General features: G+C 32.9%; 5 protein-coding genes and 1 non-coding gene across 7 annotated transcripts; 5 read left to right on the plus strand and 1 right to left on the minus strand.

Moving 5' to 3' along the window:
- The first annotated feature begins 5796 nt into the window (after window positions 1–5796).
- Window positions 5797–6006, plus strand: LOC140987062 (small nucleolar RNA U3). The gene has a single exon (XR_012177063.1). It is a non-coding gene; the product is annotated as a small nucleolar RNA U3 (small nucleolar RNA).
- Window positions 6007–7335: 1329 nt separating this feature from the next.
- Window positions 7336–9470, plus strand: LOC140985651 (small ribosomal subunit protein uS15). Its single transcript, XM_073453527.1, has 5 exons — window positions 7336–7541; window positions 7625–7697; window positions 7802–7940; window positions 8039–8225; window positions 9212–9470. Exons 1-5 carry the CDS (start codon window positions 7519–7521, stop codon window positions 9243–9245), a joined length of 456 nt encoding a protein of 151 aa, XP_073309628.1. The 5' UTR covers window positions 7336–7518; the 3' UTR covers window positions 9246–9470.
- A 364-nt stretch (window positions 9471–9834) lies between these two features.
- On the plus strand, window positions 9835–11942 carry LOC140986428 (chloride conductance regulatory protein ICln-like). Its single transcript, XM_073454674.1, has 7 exons — window positions 9835–10087; window positions 10180–10303; window positions 10838–10952; window positions 11063–11122; window positions 11202–11261; window positions 11347–11438; window positions 11759–11942. The coding sequence occupies exons 1-7, from the start codon at window positions 9921–9923 to the stop codon at window positions 11828–11830; spliced, it is 690 nt and encodes a 229-aa protein (XP_073310775.1). The 5' UTR covers window positions 9835–9920; the 3' UTR covers window positions 11831–11942.
- Window positions 11943–13175: 1233 nt separating this feature from the next.
- Window positions 13176–15578, plus strand: LOC140985538 (small ribosomal subunit protein uS10z/uS10x). Of its 2 annotated transcripts, none has more exons than XM_073453377.1 (4): window positions 13176–13312; window positions 13437–13566; window positions 14732–14845; window positions 15239–15578. In XM_073453377.1, exons 2-4 carry the CDS (start codon window positions 13455–13457, stop codon window positions 15379–15381), a joined length of 369 nt encoding a protein of 122 aa, XP_073309478.1. In that variant the 5' UTR covers window positions 13176–13312; window positions 13437–13454; the 3' UTR covers window positions 15382–15578. The 2 variants fall into 2 exon arrangements, with proteins under 2 accessions (XP_073309478.1, XP_073309479.1); XM_073453378.1 differs by having other exon boundaries at window positions 13267–13312; window positions 13468–13566.
- Window positions 15579–16147: 569 nt separating this feature from the next.
- On the minus strand, window positions 16148–17772 carry LOC140986665 (UDP-glucuronate 4-epimerase 3-like). Its single transcript, XM_073454977.1, has one exon. The coding sequence runs from the start codon at window positions 17581–17583 to the stop codon at window positions 16327–16329; it is 1257 nt and encodes a 418-aa protein (XP_073311078.1). The 5' UTR covers window positions 17584–17772; the 3' UTR covers window positions 16148–16326.
- Window positions 17773–22185: 4413 nt separating this feature from the next.
- On the plus strand, window positions 22186–23425 carry LOC140986977 (protein EXORDIUM-like 3). The gene has a single exon (XM_073455399.1). It carries the CDS (start codon window positions 22239–22241, stop codon window positions 23277–23279), a length of 1041 nt encoding a protein of 346 aa, XP_073311500.1. The 5' UTR covers window positions 22186–22238; the 3' UTR covers window positions 23280–23425.
- The last annotated feature ends 1677 nt before the right edge of the window (window positions 23426–25102 follow it).

Raw genomic sequence — 25102 nt, forward strand, 5'->3', positions numbered from 1 at the left:
ATATATGTATCCGGGAAGTATCTGGGTCATTAGATCATTATGGGACTCGGGCCGGAGATAGGTCGAGAAGATAAGAGATGTCGGGATAAGAACCAACCCGGGGGAAGAAATTTATCTCTTATAAACCATCTTTGGGAAAACTGATTAAATCGGTACATGCTCAAGTGAACCCAGACTCTCAACTTAGCCCGGGCAATGAAATAGGGCTTAGAATATCAAGGATCGTGTTCTCGTTCTCGCACAATTATCATCTACCAGAGTATCTCGGTACATGTGTCAATTTAAGGTCCATAGTTATTGGATTTCATGCGTTGAAATCATTAACATGTCATTTAGCGCGCGTAGGGATGATATGACTAGAATATGAGCATTATGGACTGTCAGATGTGACAGTATCAGAAGGCAGGACATGAACATCCATCTTGCCATAAGTAACAACCAAGCACTAAAAACAAGATCGTCATTACCTTTGCCTTTATAAATGTTCAGGTTTACTTGATCCAAAATGATTCTATTCACTTAACATTTTTGCACAAGCATTCAATATACATTTTATACACTGCACTTTCTTTTGCAAAAAAACACTTGATTGACTTGAGTATCAAAGTGGTCACGCTGGAAAATCTTTTGGCGCCCCACTAACGTTCTTTGCTATCAAAGTATGTAGATTCTTCAATTCGGGTACCATCTGTCCGGTCTCCAATGTGCCCGAGAGGAACCTTTCCGACCCGCTGAATTGCCAACACAGCTCACCCGATTTACCCGACCACCATCAATATATTAATTTTGATATATCATACACCAACAATGTTCATCTATGTATCCATAGCTGAGACGACACTTATGTATTGAATGTGTTTATATAATATATATACAAACAAATTCACATGCAACATGCATGATGGATACTCGATTTATAGAGGGCACCGTAGCACCAGTCAAGTAAAAAGTCATAACCAAATAAAGATATGAATTATCATGCATTAAACGAACTTTATGGTACANAAAAATATTTTCTATTTAAATTATATATTTTCTTAAGTTTCAAATATAACTAACTTTCTCAAAACCACGAAATCCGATAGATTCAATAATGTTTGGTAACATGTCGTATCTCATTCCACAATTATAGTTCTAATGTAGGTCTTCCTTCTTTTGGTTACTCAAATCATTCCCTTTACTAAAACTTTATCACTTTCCTTGTAGAGGTCTTTCCATCAATGGTTGTTCTTCATTTGTTCGTTATTATTATTAAACACAAAACTCTTGTGATACGGTTTCACGGATCAATTTCGTGTGTCAAATCTCTTATTTGAGTCATCCATGAAAAAATATTACTTTCATGCTAAGATTATTTTTTTTTTATTATGAATATCGGTAGGGTTGACTCGTCTCACAGATAAAGATTCGTGAGACCATCTCACAAGAGACCTACTCATTATTAAATTTTGAATATCTTGCCCTCATTTTCCTCTTAAATTTCTACATAAAAAAATATACTGTGCGGTCAGTCTATGTTACAATTAGAATAAGACTCGGTTTTTTTTTTTTTTTTTTTTTTTTTAACACAACATAGGTGTTCGATTGATCACTGAATTCAAAATAAAAAAATGCGAGGAGTCCACCAGATAATCAATTAAATATATTGTATTAAAATATAAGGATTGTTACTCCATGTTTTAACATACACTCAAACGAAAACTTAGGTGAAGCAATATGAGTTTTTCTTTCTTTTAGAATAAATGATTAAATTTAAATATTTTAATTTCCTCACAAATTGTCCTACTATTTTTCTTGACCATTAAAATTTAAAAGAATAACTTTTAATCCACTTTAATTTGAATCTTAACGAAACTAAAACCATTGCCAAATAATTTTGAAAGATAAAAAATATGTTTGGAATTATTTTTCGAGCCTGGTAGTTTTTGTTATACAGTAAAACAACTATAAATTAATAATAACGAGATCGTGAAATTTTATTAATTTGGAGAGTATTAATTAGTCGATAAATTAATAATTTATTATTTAAAATAGTATTTTGTGATTCATCAAATGTAAATTTAATTACATAAAACAATATTATTTTTTACTAGTGCGGGTATCATATTTTTTGAATTAGTGTAAAATACAAAATTCATTAAATATATAGATGAATCCAACCAGATTAACAATCCAACATTAGGATCAAAGTTTACTAGATTGTCGTTTATACTTTTAGAAAATTAATATTAATTCATGATATTGAGGTACTATACATTTATATAAAGTAGGTTTTATGTGAGGCGATCTCACGAATTTTTATCTGTAAGACATGTCAACCCTACTGATATTCACAATAAAAAATAATAATTTTTCATGGATGACCCAAATAAGAGATCTGTCTCACAAAATACGACCCGTGAGACCGTCTCACACAAGTTTTTGCCATTTATATAAATGTCTTCTAAAATATTATTAGCTTATTAATTTATCAAAATTATTAATTTAGCAAGGTGACCCAATTTGAGATCGAGAAAAAATATTATCTTTTAGAAAAAAATTTAATTTATCGAAGTTTTACTGTACTATAATTAAATAAAATTGAGATTGTGTGAGACTTAAAATTTTATATGTTTGAAAATAAGGGTTAAAATTATTGAATGTTGAAAATAAGAGTAATAAATATTGAAAATTAAGGTCTGATTATGTATTTATTTTTGGATTATTTCCAAAAAAAACTCTATAAATAGGTCTATCAATTTGTAAAGAAAAACACAATTGAGTGGAAAAATTTTTATAAAGTGTGTAGTTTAATATGTTTTGTGAGTTTGAGATTTTTATTTTTTACCGTAAATTTTTACTTTTAATATATTGATAATTAAATTAAGTTTAAATAAAATAAAAAATAGACTACAGCTAAAAATTATGGTTGAGGGGCAAGATGGATGCTGTCTGTCGGCATAGATTATTAAATACTTTTCTTTTTCTTTTTCCCCTTTTTGTTTTCCTTTTTTGGAAGGGTGATTGCCAATACTTGACCACTTACCAAACTTGACAAGAAAAAACTTTTCAATAGTAAGGTGTTGCTACATGCCTCACTTTTTCTATATTATTTTTTAATAAGGTACAATTATTTTTCAAATTTAATTATATGATGTTACGTTAATCAAACAAATCACATTGGACAAGTCTGGTGCGATTAACTTGTTCGAGAAGATGTTTATAAGAATAATCAAATTTTTAACAATTGATCTATCATCCGCTTATTTCACCAACTCGAACACTCATATGGGCAAATAATAAAAGTAGTTTTATGTTTAGATATAATGGTTTTAATTTCTTTTCGAAGAGAATATGAAGATCGAAGAACAAACCTAATTTTTTGGTATTTGGGAAAGTGTTTTTCATTAAAAGAAATTAAAATGTTGATACAAATCAAATTTGCTGCTACAAATGTAAATTGATAAGAGTAATGGTTGTTTATATGGGTTAAACAATCCTCTTTTAATGACTCAAACTGAAAGCGAGACTGAAATGTATTATATTAATTAATGTCATAATTAAACCCAAAGAAAAAAGAAATGATTTAGGAGAAAATGATAGTGGAAAAACGATGGAAATTGTGAGAAAATGACATCAACCATGAATAATTCGGTTGTTACCAAATTCTAAGCACATATATGTGATTATTAGGTGAGAAACTGACANTATATGCCTTGTGGGCCACCGAACGGTATTGACATGTCGAAAAATTATCAACTCAACTTACTTATTTTATATTTGAGACAGAAACCACATTATCCAAACATCGATTTTTTTAACAAAAAAAGTTTATTTCAGCAAAAGATAATATTAAGGCAAAAAATTGTGTGAGACGGTCACACAGGTCGTATTTTGTGAGACGTATATCTTATTTGGGTCATCAATGAAAAAATATTACTTTTTATGCTAAGAGTATTACTTTTTATTGTGAATATCGATAGAGTTGATCCGTTTCACAGATAAAGATTCGTGAGGTCGTATCACAAGAGACCTACTCTAATATTAATTAGATAGCTCATTTATGCAAATGCATTCTAAATATAAATAACCCTTTAAGTTGTGAATGGTTATGTATACAAAAAAAAATGTTTGATATAGAATTCTAACAGGAGATACCTCATAACCTTAATTTAAATGGATTTGGAAAATACATATTATTTATGCATAGAGGTAAATTAGAACACTTAGGTCAGGTTGTGTTTGGATGGAGGATCGAGAGAAAGAAATTCCGATTATTTTAAAAATAAAATTAACTCAATGTGCTTGTATAATTTCCAAATCTATAGATTTGAAATTTTTACTATCATTTTTTAAAAAAAACTAAGGGCAATTGTGGTGTTACATTTTTTTTTTATTAAAAATAAAAATCAATTTCTATTCCAATAATTCCAATCGTGGTTTGTGGGAGCCCAAAATTACTTCTAAACAATACCGACCAGCCCAATAATTTTGGAGTTTGAAAAACGGCCCAATGTGAATTAAACTGAAATAGACCTCGTATTCAAGATATTTGACTACGAACAAAAGCTGGATTCCTCGAGTGTACTTGACAAAAAATTTTAATATTTGAGCTCGAGTTTGATCCGAAGCTTTGATAAACAAAATTTTTTCTGATTGAGTTCGACTCAATCAATTTTTTAGTGCTCTTGCTCGATACGAGAAAGTGTTCAAGCTTGATTCGAGCTCGGCCAACTGTGTATAAATAGGCTTGCAAATAACTATTTCTTAACTATTATTATTTCTGAAAATAATTCGTATATCTCAAAGAATTAAATTATATTAATCGCCGGAGGTATAACATAGACAAAATAATTTAAATTCATTTTGAGGATGAAATTGACAGATGGACTTAAATTTTTTAGCCCACTAAAATTATTGACAAAGCAAAAATATTATTGTGGTAGTATTTAGAATTGAAGAAAATGTAAGGTGGGGGATCAAATAAATTTAAAATATCATGGTGATTTTTTTAGGTAAAACACACATGACAAATGCTGTGTGACAAACTCAAAGTTAAGATGACAAAAGCAAAGAGAAATTAAACTTCTGATCTGAACTCACCATATCGATGATAGAAGCAAAAAGAAATTAAACTCCTTACCTGAACTCACCATATCCTACTACCTAAGAGGCATTTTGTTTTATAGTGATGTTGTTTAACATAATTAAAAGAAAACTTTTTTTTAATTGGCATATTTATATATATAAACAAAAAAAAAGTAGATAAAGAATCATATTATTATATATAATTCTGTACAAAAACTCTCATTAGACGGTTTCATGGGTCAATTTTTTATGAGACAAATATTTTATTTGGGTTATTCATAAAAAAATATTATTTTGATTGTAAATATAAACATGATTGATCAATCTTACGAATAAATATTTGTGAGACCGTCACATACTCATAATTTTGACTTTTAGTTATAAATAATCAATAAAAAATTCGTAAACCCGAAACGATTATTATATCATAAAGTTTTAATTATAGACGTATTAGTTTGCGAAAGAGTATTATTTTGAAAAAATAAAATTTATATGATTTGATATTCTGAACTTTTTCATATGAAAAATCATAGAACGAATTTTTTTTAAAAAAATGAATGAATTTGTAAGGGGTCCTACGTGGGGGTGCTTTCTTCGTTTAATATTCAACCAATCCCCCTTTGAACTTAAAATGACGCAAACAACCTTATACAAGCGAAACTAATCCCACATTGGTCAATCATTGAAGAAATAAGCTTGTTATATTCCTCTTAGCAATCTCTTCAGGCTACGACCTTACTTGAACAGGATCTGTTCTATAGGTTCGTACCTTTGTGTCCTTGAGTTCTAAGGAGAGAGGAAACCAAGTCTGGTGGATGAACTATGACTGCAGGATCAGAGCGTGATTAACATGTCCTTGGTTCTCGGCCAGCGGATCAGTAGAGGATCGCTCTCGGCCCGACTCTGGGTCGAGATGGTCTTGCAGTTGTCTGACAGACTCTACCAATTCTTTTTTGTTTTTTGGGTTTGCGTCTATTTTGAAATTCGATATCTGGGACTTTTATTTTGTGGATTTACGAGGTTTTGGAAATGTGGGTTATTGGATTGAGATTAAAGTATGCATCCATGGTGTTCGGAACCATGTATCTTGGTATGTGCTCTTACTCCACTCTGAAGCTTCTCTCCGATCAAATCCCATCTCCCATTGGTGGCCTCAACGAGTCTCCCAGTAAGCTCCAACTACTACCATAAACTCTTCAAAACCACTAATACTTTGCAAAGAATGCACTTGTTTTTGCCATTATTTTCTTAATTTGGGATGGAAATTAGAGGTAGAAAAAAGATATGGAACATCTGTTTCATTTTCACCTTCTGCATAAAGAAATCATAAAAAGACAATTGCTGGACATGAAAGGCGTGACTCTTTAGCTGCAAGCTTTATGTAGAACAGAAAGCAAACTAATATCTACACCATAAACTTATTTCAAGTTGCCTAAAAAACAGCAGATCTTTGCTGGACACGTAAATCACATCCCATTTGAACTGTTTTGATGCTTCGCCAAGGAAAGAGATATTGGGGACAAGTTTTGATGAACAAGAAGATATGATTGTTAATATATTATGCTGCTTGGTTCTTATTAAAATCACATTGAAAAGAAACCAAATTACAATTGATGCATATTTACATATTTGATGTAATACATCCGTGTATAAAATTTATCATCTTCATCCACATATCTCTCCCTAATCACGTCTCAAAAAAATTCAACACCATTGCCAAAATTTTACCCACAATATCTCATCCATCAGTTATCAGAATTTTAAATCGTTTTTTAGGACAGTAGCATAATCCTGTAGACCTATATGAACGGATTCCAACATCAGCTGTTAGCCTAGATCGAGAAAAATCCTCTATCGATCGACTAAACATGAGCAAGTGCTGAAAATTATCATAGTACACAGACGAACAAGACAGTAAACTCCCTTTCTAACACTCTGAAACCATATTATCAAGACAGATGATCGAGATAGTTACATTACTCTCAGAATATAAGTCGAAACAATAATCCAGACCAATCCAAAACCTCATAACTTTGCATTTCTTGATGAGTAGGTCTCAATGGTGACCCAGATCTTTATTGGTGAGACTAATAACTGTATTCATGTTTACAATAAAAAATAATATTTTTGACATAAAAAATAATATATTTTTATGGATGACTAAAATAGAATATCCGTATAACATTATCAAACCGACTGAATTTTTGGGTTCTTTGATAATATGGAATAAGTGTGATTCAGGAGCCAAGAATCAGGCTTCTTTTGTGGCCCATTTCATTGTGGTACAATTATATAGTGTAAGCCAAGATAGTATTGGGCCGCATATGGAAATCTCGTTTCAGCTAAAGATATAACCCTAATCATTTACGAGTTTGGCGTTTTGTTTATTCCAGAGAACTGAGCTATATTCAGTGAACGCAGTGCAGCGTCGCCGCCGTCTCCTCCGCCACAATGGGTCGTATGCACAGCCGCGGGTATTCCTCCCTCCGTGTTTTCTCTTTCAATTTCGATTCACGAACATAAATCTGAAATTTTTGCCATTTTTATCGGAGTTCAGCAAGGGTATCTCCGCTTCAGCTCTTCCATATAAGAGAACTCCTCCCAGCTGGCTCAAAATCTCCTCGCAAGATGTGAGTTTGTGGGGAAAAAATTAATTTTAATTCCACATTCGTGCGATATACAAGTGAGTTTGTTTTGTGAATTAACTTGATGTGTTTGTTGATGGGTTTAAAAGGTTGAAGACAATATCTGTAAATTCGCGAAGAAAGGAATGACACCTTCGCAGATCGGTGTGATTCTTCGTGATTCTAATGGTATTGCTCAGGTGAAGAGCGTCACTGGTAGCAAGATCCTTCGTATTCTCAAGGCCCACGGTATTATTTCATTTCTGAATGTTTGCCTGCGAATTTATCATCTTTTGAATAAAATGGTGGTTGATTTGCTGATGGCTTGGTTAATCGATAATGTGTAGGTCTTGCTCCGGAGATTCCGGAGGATTTGTACCACTTGATAAAGAAGGCAGTGGCAATCAGGAAGCATTTGGAGAGGAACAGGAAGGATAAGGACTCCAAATTCAGGCTGATTTTGGTGGAGAGCAGGATTCATCGCCTTGCTCGATACTACAAGAAGACCAAGAAGCTACCGCCCGTCTGGAAATAGTAATATGCCCTTATCTCTGTTTTTTTCTTCAATTCAGTTTGCTAGAAATTATTGTGTATTGTTTGTGTAATTCTAAAGACATTGGAGGTTATTATTATGTTAAAAGAATAATATTTGAATCTATCACTGCCCTTCTGGAAACACTAGTTCCTTTGTCTTTGTTTTTCCATTTTATTGCAGTTTGTGTAAAATTGATGTTTGTTGGTTGGTTGATTACAAGACTATCATGAAATTTTGAGCAGATCGTGTTGTATTTTGATGCGTTTGAATTCATTTTACTAGAAATTATTGGAGGTCTATATTATGTTAAAATAATACTCTTGAACTGCTGAACGAATTTGTTACTTTGAATCGAACACCATCTTCTGGAAGTAGTAAGTCTCCTGTCCTTTTTGCTTTTTTCTACGGTTCAATGGAAATTAATGTTTATTGTTTAATTTCAAGATTATGATTTAACTTTAAGATCAGATTATGTTATATTTTTAATCTGTTTTCAACTTATTCCTCATTAAAGGAATATATATTGTAGTTGATGACATGTTATTTTCCTGCATATTGTGGACTGGTTTAAATGCTATGAGCAATGTGTCATCCAAGGTCACCTTAGATTAATTTTTATGCAAGGGTTGTGTTGTGACTAGTGTCTGGCACATTGGCATTATTAAGCTGTTTTTTCAGATACAAGAATATGTTTTGTGTGGAGAGCTTGTTAATCAAAGTGAGCGAATAATTGTATTGCTGTTGAAATTTTAGAGAAGTGAAAGTTTTCTTTATTTCATCATGTATCAGAGATCATATAATTGTAACTTTGCCATTGCTGTGTTGAAGTAGTATTAGATCCAGAGGTTACTGGTTTAGCTGAGATGATTGTCACCATGCCGTCGTACTTTCTCATTCTTCTCAACCATTTGCATTTACAACTGTCTTCTTCATCATCTAGTTTTTATAGTTTGTTGCAAATTATTAATGAAACTCTATGATGCAGCGAGTCAACCACAGCGAGCACACTCGTCGCATAAATCAGGAGATGAAAATTCGAGATAGTTACAACTGCAGCCAGGCGATATGCTGCGGCAAACGGCATAATGTGTTCTTAATTCTTATAGTTCGATTCATTTTGTTCGACGACGGTGTTATGGTACTTCAAAATGAATGACAATTTTGAATCTTCTATGTTTTTTTTGTTGTTGTTAAGTTTGGTACAATTCTATGTGAAATTTTAGCTGTTGGGTTGTATGAGTCAATGCACGGAGTAGCTCTTTAAAGTGATTGTTTTCCTAAAAAATTATTTATTAGTAACAAAATAGATCGGTAAATCTGCCAATTTGTAGATTGAAACTAATTATTAATATTTCTTTAATATACCAATCGATTGATTTTGAGCAAAAATTTGATAAATTGAACTTGAAAAAAAAATCCCAAAACCCATGTTATTCGAACTATATGATTTTACAATTAAATTATTGATTATATTTGAGTTACAATTATTTAATTCATCGCAAATATGTTTGATTATTAAAAAAAAAATGAAATGTTAGAATTTAAAATCCATTTTATAATGGAACGAAGAGAAATTATATACATGAAATGAAGTTTGGAATGAAACTATATTAATAAAATGGTAATAAATAAATACAAACCCTAATTTGCAAACGCTCCAAATCCAGCTAACAGAACCAGGCGCGGGAATTTAGATGGCTGCTGGGCTTCGTTTAGTGGCTGAAAGAGCCGGCGAAGACGCCGGTCAACCAGTTTTTGACGAAGACAATGGGGAGGAACTGATGCACACGCAGCCGGGAGTCTCTATCGTTCTCGGCAACCGACCTCCTGAATTCCCAGGCACTCTCTACATCTCCACTAAGTATGATTCATTACTGCATTTCATTTCATATGTGCGGTTTGGAAATTTGCGGTTGCGGTTTGTGTGATTGTTTTTTTGTTGCTTGGGCGAAGGCAAGTTGTTTGGTTGAGTGACACGGACCGAGCTAAAGGTTATGCCGTGGATATCGTGTCGGTGGCTCTTCATGCGGTATCGAGGGACCCGGAGGCTTACCCTTCTCCTTGTATTTATGCTCAGGTAAGCATGCTTTCACCAATCGAGCTCGCCAGTTGTTGATTTTGTATGTTCTGTTCAAAATACTATTTTTTCAATTGCGTTTTGAAGACTAAGATTACTTGTTTTGTGGGTAGTTAAATGTTTATTGGATTAAACGTGCTTACCATTGCATCTGTTTTTGAAAGATAGGAACTTCATTCCAGCCTTGTGCTCGAGTCTTTATCCTTTGAATTAGCAAATTGAATTGGCTTATGATATCAGCATGACAGATTTATCGCTGTCCACTGTAGCTGTAAAAATCACAGGACCTCTATAGTTCGCATACCAATTATTTTTCCCTAGTCATATGGTATTAAAGTAATTTTATTTTTAGTATGCAAGATGCGAATAAACTGGTCGAATCAAGAGCGAAGGTGAACAAAATAGTAGTGATTATTTCAGTAATATTAGACCAAAATTAAGCCATGTTTTTGTTCCTCTAAAAGCTTATACATTTAAACTCCAATGCCAAATGCGCTTGTTCTGATGCATTATAATTTGCTAATACTTGTGAAGATTGAGACCGGAGCTGAGGATGATGAAATGGATGATTCAGATTCCGAGACTAACGAGATTTTAGATTTATCAAAGATTACAGAGATGAGACTTGTGCCTTCGGATCCTAATCAAGGTATGTTTTGCCGATCTTTTTTCTTTGAAGGACAAGTATGCAATCCGTCGATGTTATGCATACCTTTTTCTATCTTGTGCATAACAGCCTTCTATAAACTTATTAAACAGTGGATACACTGTTCGCGGTATTTTGTGAATGTGCTGAGCTGAATCCAGACCCCATTGAAGGTGATTTATAGTCTCTTGAAACAAAGTTAAGAAAATTATTTTCTTATGAAAATTTGCTAAATTTTTTTTATGCTTTCAGATGAAGAAGATGGACACAACTGGAATTTCAGTGCTGCTCAGTTTGAAAATGAGGGTTTAGGTGCCCATATATTTAAATGCCCTTGTTCGATCTTTTAGTTTGAATCTTTTTGATCGTTCAATCGTCATTTGCTTAATGACTGCAGACGATGAGGATTCTGAATGGAATATCTCCCAAAATTCAACACGCACGATTGGAGCTAATGGAGATAATGACTTATGCCATTCCGTTGTTCAGGTATATATGTGCTGAGTTGCTGTAGCATTGAGAATACTTCAAATTTGGCATTACTACTTTCATAGTTATCACTTTAAAAGGTAAAAGGATATAGGGATTGCATGTAATTTTTTTGTATTACTACACAGAATCGTTCTATGGTATAATTACACCTCAAAATTAAATTACTCTCTACTCACCACATAGAAATTGAATGTGGATGCTTTCTTTCGTGATCACATGCAATTGCTGTGCAACTCATGCTCATCCCGTAGGCGTGTTTTCTTTCGATTATAGTATGGCACATCAATGTATGATTCGACGTGACATGTTTCGTGCAGCTCCAGATAAATGATCAACGGTTCGAGGATGCAGAGGAATCGGAACAAAGTGATAAAAACGGCCATCATTAATCTCCTACCTTTCAGCTCATATATTTTTCAGTGTCTTGACATTGTAGTCAGAAACAATGTTGTATCTCTATTTTATAGTCTAGACTGGGGGAAAACCATTTGCATTATTTCAGGTTTTTTCGAAGCTAATACATACAACGTTAAAGTTCACAAACATTTCTATAAACCTATTTCTGGCACACAAAAAAAAACTTTTTTTAAAAAAACCTGTGCATTATCTCTCCTTTCAAATCTTTTCCACAATTGGCAACAAAAACTTAAGAATGCAACTTCAAATTAAGTAACACAAAATGGTTATTGATACCAACATTGTTTATTTAAATAGCTAATTTCACTTTGTAAATTGATAAGTTTTTACATGCCTCGTATATTATTGTTTAGTAAAGCATATATTTAAGTATATTTTCAAATTTAATCTTCAACATGAAAAAAAGTGATGGCCCCCATTTTCCTATAGCCTCTACTAAACTTACTCTCATTTCTTTGTAGCCCTCAATAACTTCACCTCTACTAATCCTCTCACTTATTAAATTTTGTTGTGAAAAAGTAAAAATTTACGGTAAAAAAATAAAAATCTCAAACTCTCAAAATTATCACACTACACACTTTATAATATTTTTCTCTCAACTCAATTGTGATTTTCTTCACAAATGAGAAATCTATTTATAGAAAATTTTTACAAATAATCCAAAAATAAAATACATCATTACCTACATCATCACACACTAATTTTCAATATTCAACACCTAATTTTACCTAATTTTCNAATAACATTATATTATATATTACATATATAAACAATAAATAAATAACAGTAAAATAAATATTATTACTTTTGTTACCTTTTTCTTCTGTTCGGAGCTTGGAAAAATATGGAGGACTTTTAGAGCTTCGTGCTGATAACGTGTTGTGAAAAAGTAAAAATTTACGGTAAAAAAGTAAAAATCTCAAACTCTCAAAATTATCACACTACACACTTTATAATATTTTTCTCTCAACTCAATTGTGATTTTCTTCACAAATGAGAGATCTATTTATAGAAAATTTTTACAAATAATCCAAAAATAAAATACATCATTACCTACATCATCACACACTAATTTTCAATATTCAACACCTAATTTTACCTAATTTTCAACATTCAACATTCACATTTTCAACACAAATATTTAACACATTTTTAAATAATTTTTCAACAAATTTTAATTATAAGTAAATAATTTTAATTATTAAATAGAAAAATAATGTGTCTAACAACTGGAATGCCAAGTAAAGGCCTGGAAATGACAGTAAACTGGGCCGGGCTCAACCCTCTTCAATTAAAACCTACGGGCTACGGCAACATGAATGGGTTAGGCCCATTATCAGAGTCTATTTAAAGTTGTCTAGACCCTAGCTTTTGTACATGCAGTAAAATTATCCAGCTAAAACTCCTCGGATTTCTCAGCTTAGCCGCCGTCGCGATCTTCAGTTTTCCATCAGGTGATCTACGAGCTGCAATCGTTGCGATAAACTTCGATTTGTCGCATAATTGGGTTTAATTTGTGATTTGGTTTTGTAACAATGTAAATCGATATGTTTTTTACTCGTGTCTGTATCTGCACAGATTTTAACCGGCGAAAACATGGCGTACGCAGCTATGAAACCGATGAAGCCGGGGCTGGAAGAGCCTCTGGAGCAGATTCACAGGATCCGTATCACCCTGTCTTCCAAAAACGTTAAGAATCTGGAGAAAGGTATAAGTATACTGTGTATTCTCAAACGGTTGAAGTATTATAGCTTCTTGTAGTTACTTGTTTTCTTTTGAATGCGTTAGTTTCAATTGGTTATTCTATTTGTGTAAGGTATGTATCTAGTTGAAATTCATTTGGTTTTCATTATTAGTGGTAAATTATGGTTTTCATTATCAGCGGTAAATTAAGAGTTTTGGTAGTGTTTGGCAGTTTGTGTGTATAGGTGTTTTCGGAGACTGTGTTGGAGAAAGCTATCTTTGGTTTTATTCTCTGAATGATTTTTGTAGATATATACTAAGCTTTTGTAGTGCCTATGAGATTGTCCAAATGTAATGTAATCGTAATTACTAGAAGCTAAAGGTACATGGGCTTCGTAGAGCCTAGGATAAGAGCAATAGCGAGGCTTGCGTTTGTTTAAAAGTCAGTTGTTGTAAAGGATAATATGATGTGATCTAAATATTGAGAGACAATTTTATGCATATAACTAAATATGTACCTTTTAAATTAGCATATGATAGTAAATAAAATACTTAGAAGCTTCTTGGCAAACATAAAGTACTCCTATCTTGCGGTTAACCTTGGATTTATTATCTCTACATGTAAGGCACAAGAAAATCACTCTTTTAATAATAACGATTTTTTGGGGAATGATGAAAACTTGATTAAGAGTAATGATTCTGGTGGGAGATATCAAATTAGATAATTAAAAAAAAAAAACAATGTTTTTAGAAAATTATGCGAGAGAATGTGATGTATATTTCTATTTTGGGATAATAAAATTGTTCTTGCGTATGTAGTTTATCCTATTCATTGTTAAATGCTATACTAGCTTCTTGTTATTTGAACGATGTCGGTTTATTATATTTTTGTATTATTGTGTTATTGTGTATGCTTTTGTTAATCAAGAAAAAATAATCGATTTTACTCATGCTGATCAATCTGAAATCTTGATAGTTGTTTACAGTGTGGTTTTGCTGGTAATTACGTTGTTCCGTCACAGACGTGCAAAACGTTTTGTTTTGTCTCTTGGAGTTTTATCCTGTGACGATATGGGGTATTATTACTGATTTTAGCTGGTTCTAGGACTTGGAAACAATTACACTTTCACAATTTTCCGTGGTGTTTGGTGTTTTAGTTTCATTGTTGTTGACTTGAGTCTTGTTTACAGTTTGTGCTGATTTGGTGCGTGGTGCCAAGGACAAAAAGCTCCGGGTCAAGGGACCTGTTAGAATGCCTACCAAGGTTCTTCATATCACGACTAGGAAGTCTCCATGTGGTGAAGGTATTAAATTTTTCAAAAGAGTTTAATCTTTTCAAATTTTTTCACGTTGATATTTCTTTTTGTATTTATGTGATATTGAAATGAATTTGTTATGAAAATATGGTTAAGCTTAGTTCCAAGATGATATTTCTAGAGTAGTCTGCGGGAAGGTTCTAGTGTAGCAGTTTTTACAGAGGAACAGAAGTTGATTTATTCATTTCTTGGGTATTTGTAAAAATGTAAGGTCATCGCTAGGATTATGCAGCCAAGAAATACTAAAGTATTTGTCTGATGTAGACTGTTTGTTTGATATTTTACTCTTTGAATACATTGCCATTGAGTTAGTTCAACATTTTTTTCCCAAAACTGATGCACTGCTTTGGTATCTTTACCTATCTGAATATTGTTACTTAGGTACTAATACGTGGGATAGATTTGAGCTCCGGGTTCACAAGAGAATAATCGACCTTTTCAGCTCCCCAGATGTCGTTAAGCAGATCACCTCAATAACTATCGAACCTGGTGTAGAGGTTGAGGTTACAATTGCTGATTCTTAGACCTCCCATACCTTGTACTATTTTGCCATCTTCTGTTTTTAATACGCGCAATCAGGACTGATTTATTCCATTCAGATTTTAAAAGCATTAAATCATGTTTTGGTATGATGAATGGTGAGCTTAAGATATGTATCATGGTTTCTTTCTGAATATTGGATGTCCAACTATCAATGACATGGAATGTGGTTATTTTCCAATTTGTCTCGAGTAGTTTCTGACTTTTGAGTAATGAATTTTGAGGCATAATTTGTGGGGATATCACATTGTTTGCTTTGTAAGTTTGCTAAACTCGGAGGGAAATGTAATTATTAACTCTAATATTTGTATTGATCTTCTTTGAACGCATCTGAGGAACTTAATATCGTTTGCGAAAAATGTGTAGCAACTGTTGCATCAGATTTCCGGCAACTGTAGCAACTCCAAAGTTGCTCGATTTGGCAGTGTTACTTGAAATTGATATTAAAGTTGCAGTTGATCTTCATTTTTTCCCGTTCCTTTCCTCACACTTTTCAACAGAAATTCTGATCATTAGTTAAAAATAATTGACTTGCATGATTCTATTTATAGCAAAAAAACAAAGAATGGCGAGAAGATACTTTTGGATTTTCGCCTTTGATGCTACGCAATTCTTATCCTTAGTTATGACATCAAAATTTGTGTGTAGATTTTATCCCGAATGAAACAATAATCTTTTGGAGCGCCTAATTGATATAACATGCATCTAGAACGTTAACTCAATTATCACAACACAAAATACGTTAAACCCAAATCTTTATTATAGAAGTCATGTGACATGGTCCCGTGATTGCGTTCAACTATTCAAGCTTGTTTCTTTTGCCAAAACATACACAAGAACATCCTTGAAGATGATAAACACCATGTCTCCCATGCAACATTCTAAGTGAGGTAAAATATGTACTATCTACAACACAATCCTTTGAAAATTCATCGAGAATGCAGGTCCTTCCCGAACCCAGAATCATAATATTCCATGTACCAATCAACAAATTTCTTCAGCCCAGACTCCAAATCCGTTTTTGGCCTATAGCTGAGCTCCTTCTTGGCATAACTGATATCAGCATGTGTAAACGAAACATCGCCGTTTACCGGCAATGGCTCAACCTTCTTCTTTGCCTTCACCTTCAACAATCTCTCCAAAGTTCGAACGAGCTTCTTGACAGTAACTGGAGATGTGTTCCCAAGATTAAACACACGTAGTTGCGCCTTGCCCTTCTTCTTCCCTCCACTCCCTGTACTATTTTCTGCAGTATCTAATGCAGCCAAACAACCCTTTACTATATCATCAATGTAGGTGAAATCTCTTGCCACGGTTTCTTGATCCCGCCCTTCGAATATTGTTATCGGGGTCCTTTCTAGTATATCCTTTGTGAAGAAGAAGTAAGCCATGTCTGGCCTCCCCCATGGTCCATAAACTGTGAAGAATCTGAGTCCGGTGATAGAAAGGCCGTAGATATGGTTATACGCGTGTGCGATTTCTTCCCCCGATTTCTTTGTTGCTGCGTATAAGCTCGCCGGTTGATCCGTTCTATCTGTTTCCGAAAATGGTTTCTTGGAATTGAGTCCATAAACTGAACTTGATGAAGCCCAGATGATCGCCGGTTGAGGGTTCGCTGATTTGCAAGCTTCAAGAATGGCCACAAATCCAGCGACATTGCTATGGATATACGAGGTTGGATTCTTCAAGCCATAACGAACCCCAGCTTGAGCAGCTAAATGCATGACGTGCGTGAATTTGACGATTTTGAAGAGCTCTCTCAACATATTTGAATCGTTGATGTCTCCCTCTACAACGAAGATTCCGATGCCATTAAGTCTTTCTTGGCGAGCTCTTTTGAGTGAAGGATCGTAGTAATCGTTGAAGTTGTCCAGTCCCACAACGCCGTCTCCACGTTGCTTCAGTGCGGCGGAAACATGGAATCCAATGAACCCTGCTGCTCCGGTGACGAGGATGGTGAAATGACCGGTTTCTTGGCGGGGTTTGGCCGACGTTAGCACTTGTTCTACCGATTTCCGGCCACCCCAACTGGTGCTGATGCGCATCTCGCTCGAGAACTGTCCTGGAAATCGAGAGCGGATACTCAAGAAAATGATGAATGCGGCGAAAATGGTTGCCCAAGAAACGTACTTCCTGGCGGAGTATTTTGGCAATCTGCGGTGAAAAGATGGAAGCCTGTCTACCATCTTAATTCAGTACTGATTTCTTTGGATTGTATGCATAAAATGTGGATTTCTTATTGGAAGTTAAGTTTCGTGGCATGAATATAGAAAGTGTCAATTTCAAGATTTGATAAAGAAGAATGGTGGCAGAGGAGGTGGCGGAGGAGGTGGCGATCGTTGATGTGAAAAGAGGAAACGAGCGCAAAACGAATGGCCTTGTGATTATCTTTGTATTATGTGTGTGTTTTATGTGTTAGTGTGAATATTTATATTATTTTCAAATTGTAGATTAAAAAAAGCAAAATTTTAAATCTATAAATTATTTATATAACAAGTAAAATAAATTCCACAGTAAGTCTCTTGTGAGACGGTCTCACGAATCTTTATCTGTGAGACGAGTCAATCCTACCGACATTCACAATAAAAAATAATACTCTTAACATAAAAAGTAATAATTTTTCATGGATTGCCCAAATAAGATATCTGTCTAACAAAATATAATCTGTGAAACCGTCTAAAGCAAGTTTTTGCCTTCCAAATATATCTATTACTGGGTAAATTTGAAATTTATTGTAATTAACGTGAAACACTACTTAAACATATAAGATTTGAATTTGATATTTACGGCATTGTTCATCCAAAATTACATTTAAATATATTTGAAATTCACTTATCCAAATACAACTTAATATGATGTGTACATATACATCCATGCGTGTGTTCGCCTATGTATATTTTGAATACGACGCGTGTAATTTTTAAATTTTTTTTATCATTGATAAATTATTCGTGCCAAAATAGCGTAACGAGGCTTTTTATCGGTTTATAAAGCGACAAAATATAAATAACGCTTATAATATATTGAGAAAAAATTTCAATAAGTAACGAATATATAATATATTTGCAAATTATAATTATTGGCATGTATGATCCATATGGTATATGAGATAAAAAGAGAATAAATGTGTCTCTTGAAACCATTGCAATGTCCATATATCGGAAGGATAATTAGATTTATTGTGAAAACAATATTTCGAGATATGATAAACTCAGTGGCTACAAATAACCTAACTATTCGTCCAAATTAGGCAGTGTTTGGATAAGAAGGAATATACACGTGCCGTTAACAAGCTCTATGCTTACATACACTTGTAGAGACACTCAATCTGTACAAACGTTAAAAACTTTTGCTCTAATTTATGTGAATTATCTGATAACTTTTTATAATTTCTTTTTAACAAAAAATATATTATACATTATTTGGAGCAATAATTATCTTCAAAGAAGCGATCGAGATATCGCAAGATACGATAAGCGTGCGTTCTTACAATTGATGTCAAAGCTAAGACGACATATACAACCACGGAAGAATAGTGGTATTAAATTCTGCCCCACTACAATTTTAAGTCCATTTTATTTCTAATCATATTTTTTTTGTAGAATGTGATTTCACTAATTCATTCAATATTAAATTTTCATGAAAATGCTTCAAATTTGGGGCCGTAGCCCGTTTTCACACTGTGGCCCAAATATCGGCCCACGATTGAATTGGGCCCATGATTTATCTCCAATGAAAACACACCTCTCACATATTGTGAAGCCCACATCCAGTCGGAAAAAATCACGTGGCGGCGCGTGTAACCACGCGCAACATTAATGGTGATTTCAAACTTTCTTTTAAGTTTCCCCAAGACCAGCTTGAAATAACTTTTATTTATTGTCTGTACAAAATACTGATTGACCAATGAATATAAATTATTGTCTAATCCCTTACTTTAATTTATTTATTTACATAAATTATAATTTTTTTTCGTACCAAAATATAGAGCACGTCAACCCGTTTCATACTTCTCATCGTATCAATTTTAACATCCATGGATCGAGTTTGGAAAAATATCCATTTTTTAGGTTTTAATTTTAAAATACTTCCCATCGTATCAATTTTTATATTCATATTGAAACTTCGAAGTATATATAAAAAATTAATATAAATATTTTCGAAATATTCTTACACTATAGTTCGTGACCTAGTAATTAAAAAAACACCAAATTGTTACAACCATACAAACTTTAAATTATTATTATATTGTTTTAAAAACACAAATAAACATAATTCAGCCGAATTAATTTCCACATATTCATATACAGAACCCACACCAAAACAATTAATCATGTTGGCAACGCGTGCCATTCCGCGCGTGGTCCATTTTGGTTGCATACAGGACATCAAAATGCGCAAGTAGACATGCGGGCCACAAAAGAGCCCAATAAGAAGAGTTCATGATTTTTAGATTGGGTTTATCGGTGGGCCCACAATCAGGCCCACAAATCACCGTCTCTCTGAGCTGTATTAGTGGGCCCATTTGTTTCATCTCTGCATAATTGAGCAGCAGCGCCATTCACTCCGTGATTAACTTACAGTCATATATTTATTTTATATTAATTAATTTTATATTAATATTAATAATATTATTATTATTATATTATATACGTAAATTATAATTTTTTCCTTCGTAAATATAGAGCGTGTGAACCCGTTTTATAAATATAAATCTGTAAGATCGTCTGAGATAAGACTTATTCGTAAACATTTTATGTTCAGTGTTAAATTCAAAATAAAATTACAGCATTATGTAGAAAATGAAATTATCCTTTTTTTCCCGCCAAAGAGTTCAGCTGGGATACGACAGGGACAGGCTAGACCATCGAGACGGAGGGGGTCCTCTCTCAGATATTATGACAAATTTAATTCACGAATTTACTCAATAATAATTTAAAATATAATTAATTTGTACGCCCATAATAAAATATGCTTTTAGAATAATATGTTTTTGACCTGAAATTATTAAAAAAAATTATACAATAAAGTTAGGAAACATTGATAAAGTACTATGCTAACTTAGATCTACAACCTAAAAAATATTAATAAACTAATATCTTCTATTTATGCAACTCTTAGATATTTTATCTAACGGATGTGAGAGCGTGAAGTTTACAAATAACACAACTATGAGCAGAACATGTGACCCAACTATAGACATTCCAACGCATAAAAATGGAACATGAGCTCTAATATCATGTTAAGATTGAGACATATACCTAAGTACTCAACCTCAAAAGATAGCTCAAGAGGGGAGGATTGTCTAAGTTCATATATACAACTCTCAAATATTTTATACAACCGATGTTGGACAACTAACACATATTTACCACATTTGAAATGAGTTTAATATCTTATTTTTAAAAATAAAAGTTATAAATTCAATTAATTTTTATACAAAGAGTTTTTTGTTTTGTCGAAATTTTACAAGGAGTGTTAATATAATTTGGTCGTAAGTTTTGACTTTCGAATTCATGTATATGAATCATGATTATGATAATGAGTAAATCAAGTTTATTCATAATTTTTTTAATAATTTATAATTATTATTTGAATAAGATTATGTAATTATATTAAATTTGTAGAGAGAAATAAGATGTGAATTTGTTGTTGGCAATTCTATTTCTTGCCGGATTTCCAAAATCACAATATAAATTTCTATGATCACATGAATAGTCTCTATATGTAAATTAAATATACAATATTTATTATTATCAAAATATACCCAAAAAAATTTTAAAATCATTATATTAATCTAATTATTAATTTTTTTAATACTTCTTAAAACATATTATCACGAGACACTAACCGACCTTTTTAACCAACTGGCTTTAGCATCATGAAATAATCACGTGACTTTTGGTATTGTTTCTCAAAAGATGTTTTCGTAATCACGTGACTTTTAATGCTTTTGTAGTTTTTTTTTAAAAAAATCATTTTCTTGCCCATATTTCTTAATTTAGAGTAATTTTATAATTCGATATTTTTAGATTAAAAAATAAAAATAGTGTTCAATAAAGTTATATTGCGATAAAATCCACGGCTCAAAACAAACGAAAATTGACAAAATAATCGCAGTCGTTGATGTTGTAGACTTCGTGATGATGGTAATAATCGTTAAAAAAATGAACTCAAAAATTAACTAAAACTAGAGTAATCAAAGTGATAAACAAATGAAAAATGGACAAAGTAAGGATGTGTAAGATCCTAAAGTGTATGATATTCTTATTGGTCCTAAAGGTAAGTGAAAATGTAGTAATGAACAATATAAATTGATTTAACATTTTTATTGAGGTATATATATAACTTGCTATATGTTTACAATATTTAGCTCATGGAGTTTCAAGTAAAAAGGAACTGATTCACTGTATTAGTGTCTTAAAGTCAAGACAAGTCAAATCTATTTTATAAAAGACTTATTCGATTCGTCTTATAAATATAAATATTACGTGTCTTTTAATAAATACACGAGAGTCGTTTGTTAAGTTTACGCAATAAATATAAAGTTTTTTTCTAAAAAAAAAAGTCTTATCAAACCATAAAATTGCATAACCCAATTAATTTATTAAAAAAATATAAAAAAAAAGTTTATTAGAAAAGGTAAAAACACAAAAATACTCAAATAATAAATAAAATGAAAACAAGAAATATTCAAACATGTAATAAATAAGAAAAAAGGAATGTGTAACTTCCAAACATTCAAATTCAATGTAAATATTTATTTTAAAAAATGGTTTATTATATATATATACACTTCCCCACCAGACTACTCTCACACTACCACTGCTCACATTCTGTAATGACGCCGGCACCACCAATCACCGCGCTGGCGTTGTCCCTTAGATCCCTCATTCTCTTCTTCTTCTTCTTCCTTCTCGCCGGCCCCGCCACCTGCTGGCGCCCATGGCCCTATGCCAACCCCAACACCACAGATTTTCTCTTCGCCGGGTCTAAAAAGTACGAGGGATCATCGGAATTTGTTCAGCTGAAATACCACATGGGCCCCGTTCTCACCGCCAACATCACAGTCTATCCCATCTGGTACGGTGCCTGGCAGAGCTCCCAGAAGCGTATCATCCGGGAGTTCATCTCCTCCATCTCCGACGCGGACTCCACCCCGCCCTCTGTCTCCGGCTGGTGGAAGACCGTCCGCCACTACACGGACCAGACCGGGGCCAACATCTCGCGAACCGTCCGCCTTGGAGAAGAGAAGAACGACCGGTTCTACTCTCACGGCAAGTCCCTCACGCGCCTCTCCGTACAATCGGTGATAAAATCCGCCGTCACCGCATCCACACGGCCGCTCCCGATCAACCCCAAGAGCGGGGTCTACCTCCTGCTGACGTCTGGCGAAGTGTTCGTGCAGGATTTCTGCAACAATGTCTGCGGCTTCCACTACTTCACCTTCCCATCGATCGTGGGCTACACGCTGCCGTACGCCTGGGTGGGAAACTCCGCGAAGCTCTGCCCCGCCGTGTGCGCGTACCCCTTCGCCGTGCCGGATTACATCCCGGGGCTGAAGGCAGTGAAGCCGCCGAACGGCGACATTGGGGTGGACGGTATGATTAGCGTAATAGCACATGAGATAGCGGAGCTATCCACCAACCCGCTAATCAACGCCTGGTATGCGGGTCAGGACCCGGTTTTCCCGGTGGAAATAGCCGATTTGTGTGAGGGTATTTACGGAACTGGGGGTGGAGGATCCTACACCGGACAGATGTTGAACGGTGAAGATGGTGCCACGTTCAACATGAACGGCATCCGACGGAGGTTCTTGGTTCAATGGGTTTGGAATCATCTGGTGAATTACTGCACTGGCCCCAATGCACTTGATCAGTAGTAAATTAATTAATAATAGTTTTATTACTATTAATTATAATATTTAATAATTTTTGCGTTTGGATTTCTTTTTTACCTCATAATTTTGACTTTAATTGTTTGTGGATTTTGAAAATTTGATTTAAGTTTAAATTTTTTGTTTTTGGAGTGTTGAGGAATCTACGTAGTTTCAAATTTGAAAAAAACCAGAGTATTTGAAAGTTATTTAATCTAATATTTTATATTAATATTTTGTACAAGAATAAATACATTTTATTTTTAATATTATAAAAAAATAGGTCTTTTGTGAGACGGTCTTACGAATCTTTATTTGTGAGATGGATCAATTTTATCGATATTCACTATAAAAAGTAATACTCTTAGCATATAAAGTAATATTTTTTTATAGATGACTCAAATAATAGATCCGTTTCACAAAATTCGATATGTGAGATCGTCTTACACAAGTTTTTATCATTATAAAAAGATTAAATGATATGTAATATAAATTAGTTTGTATGGATAATAATTATTTGTAAAATTTGTTTGTCAACATTTAATATACATCAAACCATATCTTATATTTATCTAAAACAATTTTGTAAGATAAAACGAAATAAAAAAGTTTATTCAATAGCAAAAATAATTTCCCAAGGTTGCTTTTCTTCTTTTTCGGGTCACACCCGTTTTGGAAAACGATCCATTAACCCGATCCAACAATATTATTCAATTCCGTTTACACTTAAAATAAACAATGTTAATATAGATTAATTAGAGGAAAACTAATTTGATATATGAAATATTGAAAATAGCAAATTGATCCATAAAATTTTGTTGATGATTTAATTGGGAGGGTTTGGGTAAATTTAGTGTGAAATTTAACTAAAAAGTCTATTTTGTCCTTTTATCATAAAAAAAATACACATTTAAAATTTTTAATTTTAAATGATACATATTTGTATATGGCAAAAATTTGTGTGAGACGGTCTCACGAGTCGTATTTTGTGAGACGGATCTTTTATTTGAGTCATTCATGAAAATTTATTATTTTTTATTGTTAATATCGGTAGAGTTGACTCGTCTCAGAGATAAAAATTTGCGAGATCATCTCACAAGAGAGCTACACTTTGTATATTATATCATGGAAGTAAAAGACCATATAATTAAAATTTTGATTTGAACGCTATTTGTTAAAAATATTGTCTAATTAATTTTAAATAAACAAATTGATAATATCGAAAATAAATTTTTTTTTTAGTTAAATATTTGATTTATATATACATACTTTTCTCATTATGAATAGTTTTTTTTAAAAAAAATATTCAAGTAAATACTGATTTTTATATCAAACATAAGGCTTTTCAAACTTAAAATTTCGTAAAAATATATATATTTTTTGGAAGTAAATTTAAAAATAATATGTTTTTCAAATGTTTAGGCAACTTGCAGCAAAGTGCCATAATTCTGTCGGGGTCCACTGGTCACGATTATACTGCGAGATGAATCAATTCGCAAGTTTCTTCGAATGATTTTATTAAAGTCCAAACAAATTATTGGGCAACGGATATTTCGATTTATAGGATTTTACATATTTAATTAATCCAGTTTGTAAAATGTAATAAAAATTAATTTATGTTTTTATTATAAATTCGGATATAAATTTTTCCACCATATTTGAATCGAATCCGATCTGCGATCGGCTTATGTTTAGAACGTGATATTTTGATAAATCGAATATAAACTTTTTTTTATTTGAGAAAGTTTGTTGCAATTGAATATCGAATACCATGTCTCAAATTTTGAATTATCTCAAAGATAACGTGTTTTTTTAATATTATTTATATT

This window comes from Primulina huaijiensis, chromosome 10, assembly GCF_012295235.1.
Source record: "Primulina huaijiensis isolate GDHJ02 chromosome 10, ASM1229523v2, whole genome shotgun sequence".
NCBI classification, from domain to species: Eukaryota; Viridiplantae; Streptophyta; class Magnoliopsida; order Lamiales; family Gesneriaceae; genus Primulina; species Primulina huaijiensis.

Bases quoted from the DNA above. Each gene is read 5' to 3' on its own strand.
- LOC140986977 (XM_073455399.1), top strand. From the start codon at position 22,239: ATGACGCCGGCACCACCAATCACCGCGCTGGCGTTGTCCCTTAGATCC.
- LOC140985651 (XM_073453527.1), top strand. From the start codon at position 7,519: ATGGGTCGTATGCACAGCCGCGG. The intron at 7,941-8,038 runs GTATTATTTCAT...GATAATGTGTAG, and splicing joins TCGTATTCTCAAGGCCCACG to GTCTTGCTCCGGAGATTCCG. The intron at 8,226-9,211 runs GTAATATGCCCT...TCTATGATGCAG, and splicing joins CTACCGCCCGTCTGGAAATA to CGAGTCAACCACAGCGAGCA.
- LOC140986428 (XM_073454674.1), top strand. From the start codon at position 9,921: ATGGCTGCTGGGCTTCGTTTAGTGGCTGAAAGAGCCGGCGAAGACGCC. The intron at 10,088-10,179 runs GTATGATTCATT...GCTTGGGCGAAG, and splicing joins ACTCTCTACATCTCCACTAA to GCAAGTTGTTTGGTTGAGTG. The intron at 11,439-11,758 runs GTATATATGTGC...TGTTTCGTGCAG, and splicing joins TATGCCATTCCGTTGTTCAG to CTCCAGATAAATGATCAACG.
- LOC140986665 (XM_073454977.1), bottom strand. From the start codon at position 17,583: ATGGTAGACAGGCTTCCATCTTTTCACCGCAGATTGCCAAAATACTCC.
- LOC140985538 (XM_073453377.1), top strand. From the start codon at position 13,455: ATGGCGTACGCAGCTATGAAACCGATGAAGCCGGGGCTGGAAGAGCCT. The intron at 13,567-14,731 runs GTATAAGTATAC...TCTTGTTTACAG, and splicing joins CGTTAAGAATCTGGAGAAAG to TTTGTGCTGATTTGGTGCGT. The intron at 14,846-15,238 runs GTATTAAATTTT...ATTGTTACTTAG, and splicing joins GAAGTCTCCATGTGGTGAAG to GTACTAATACGTGGGATAGA.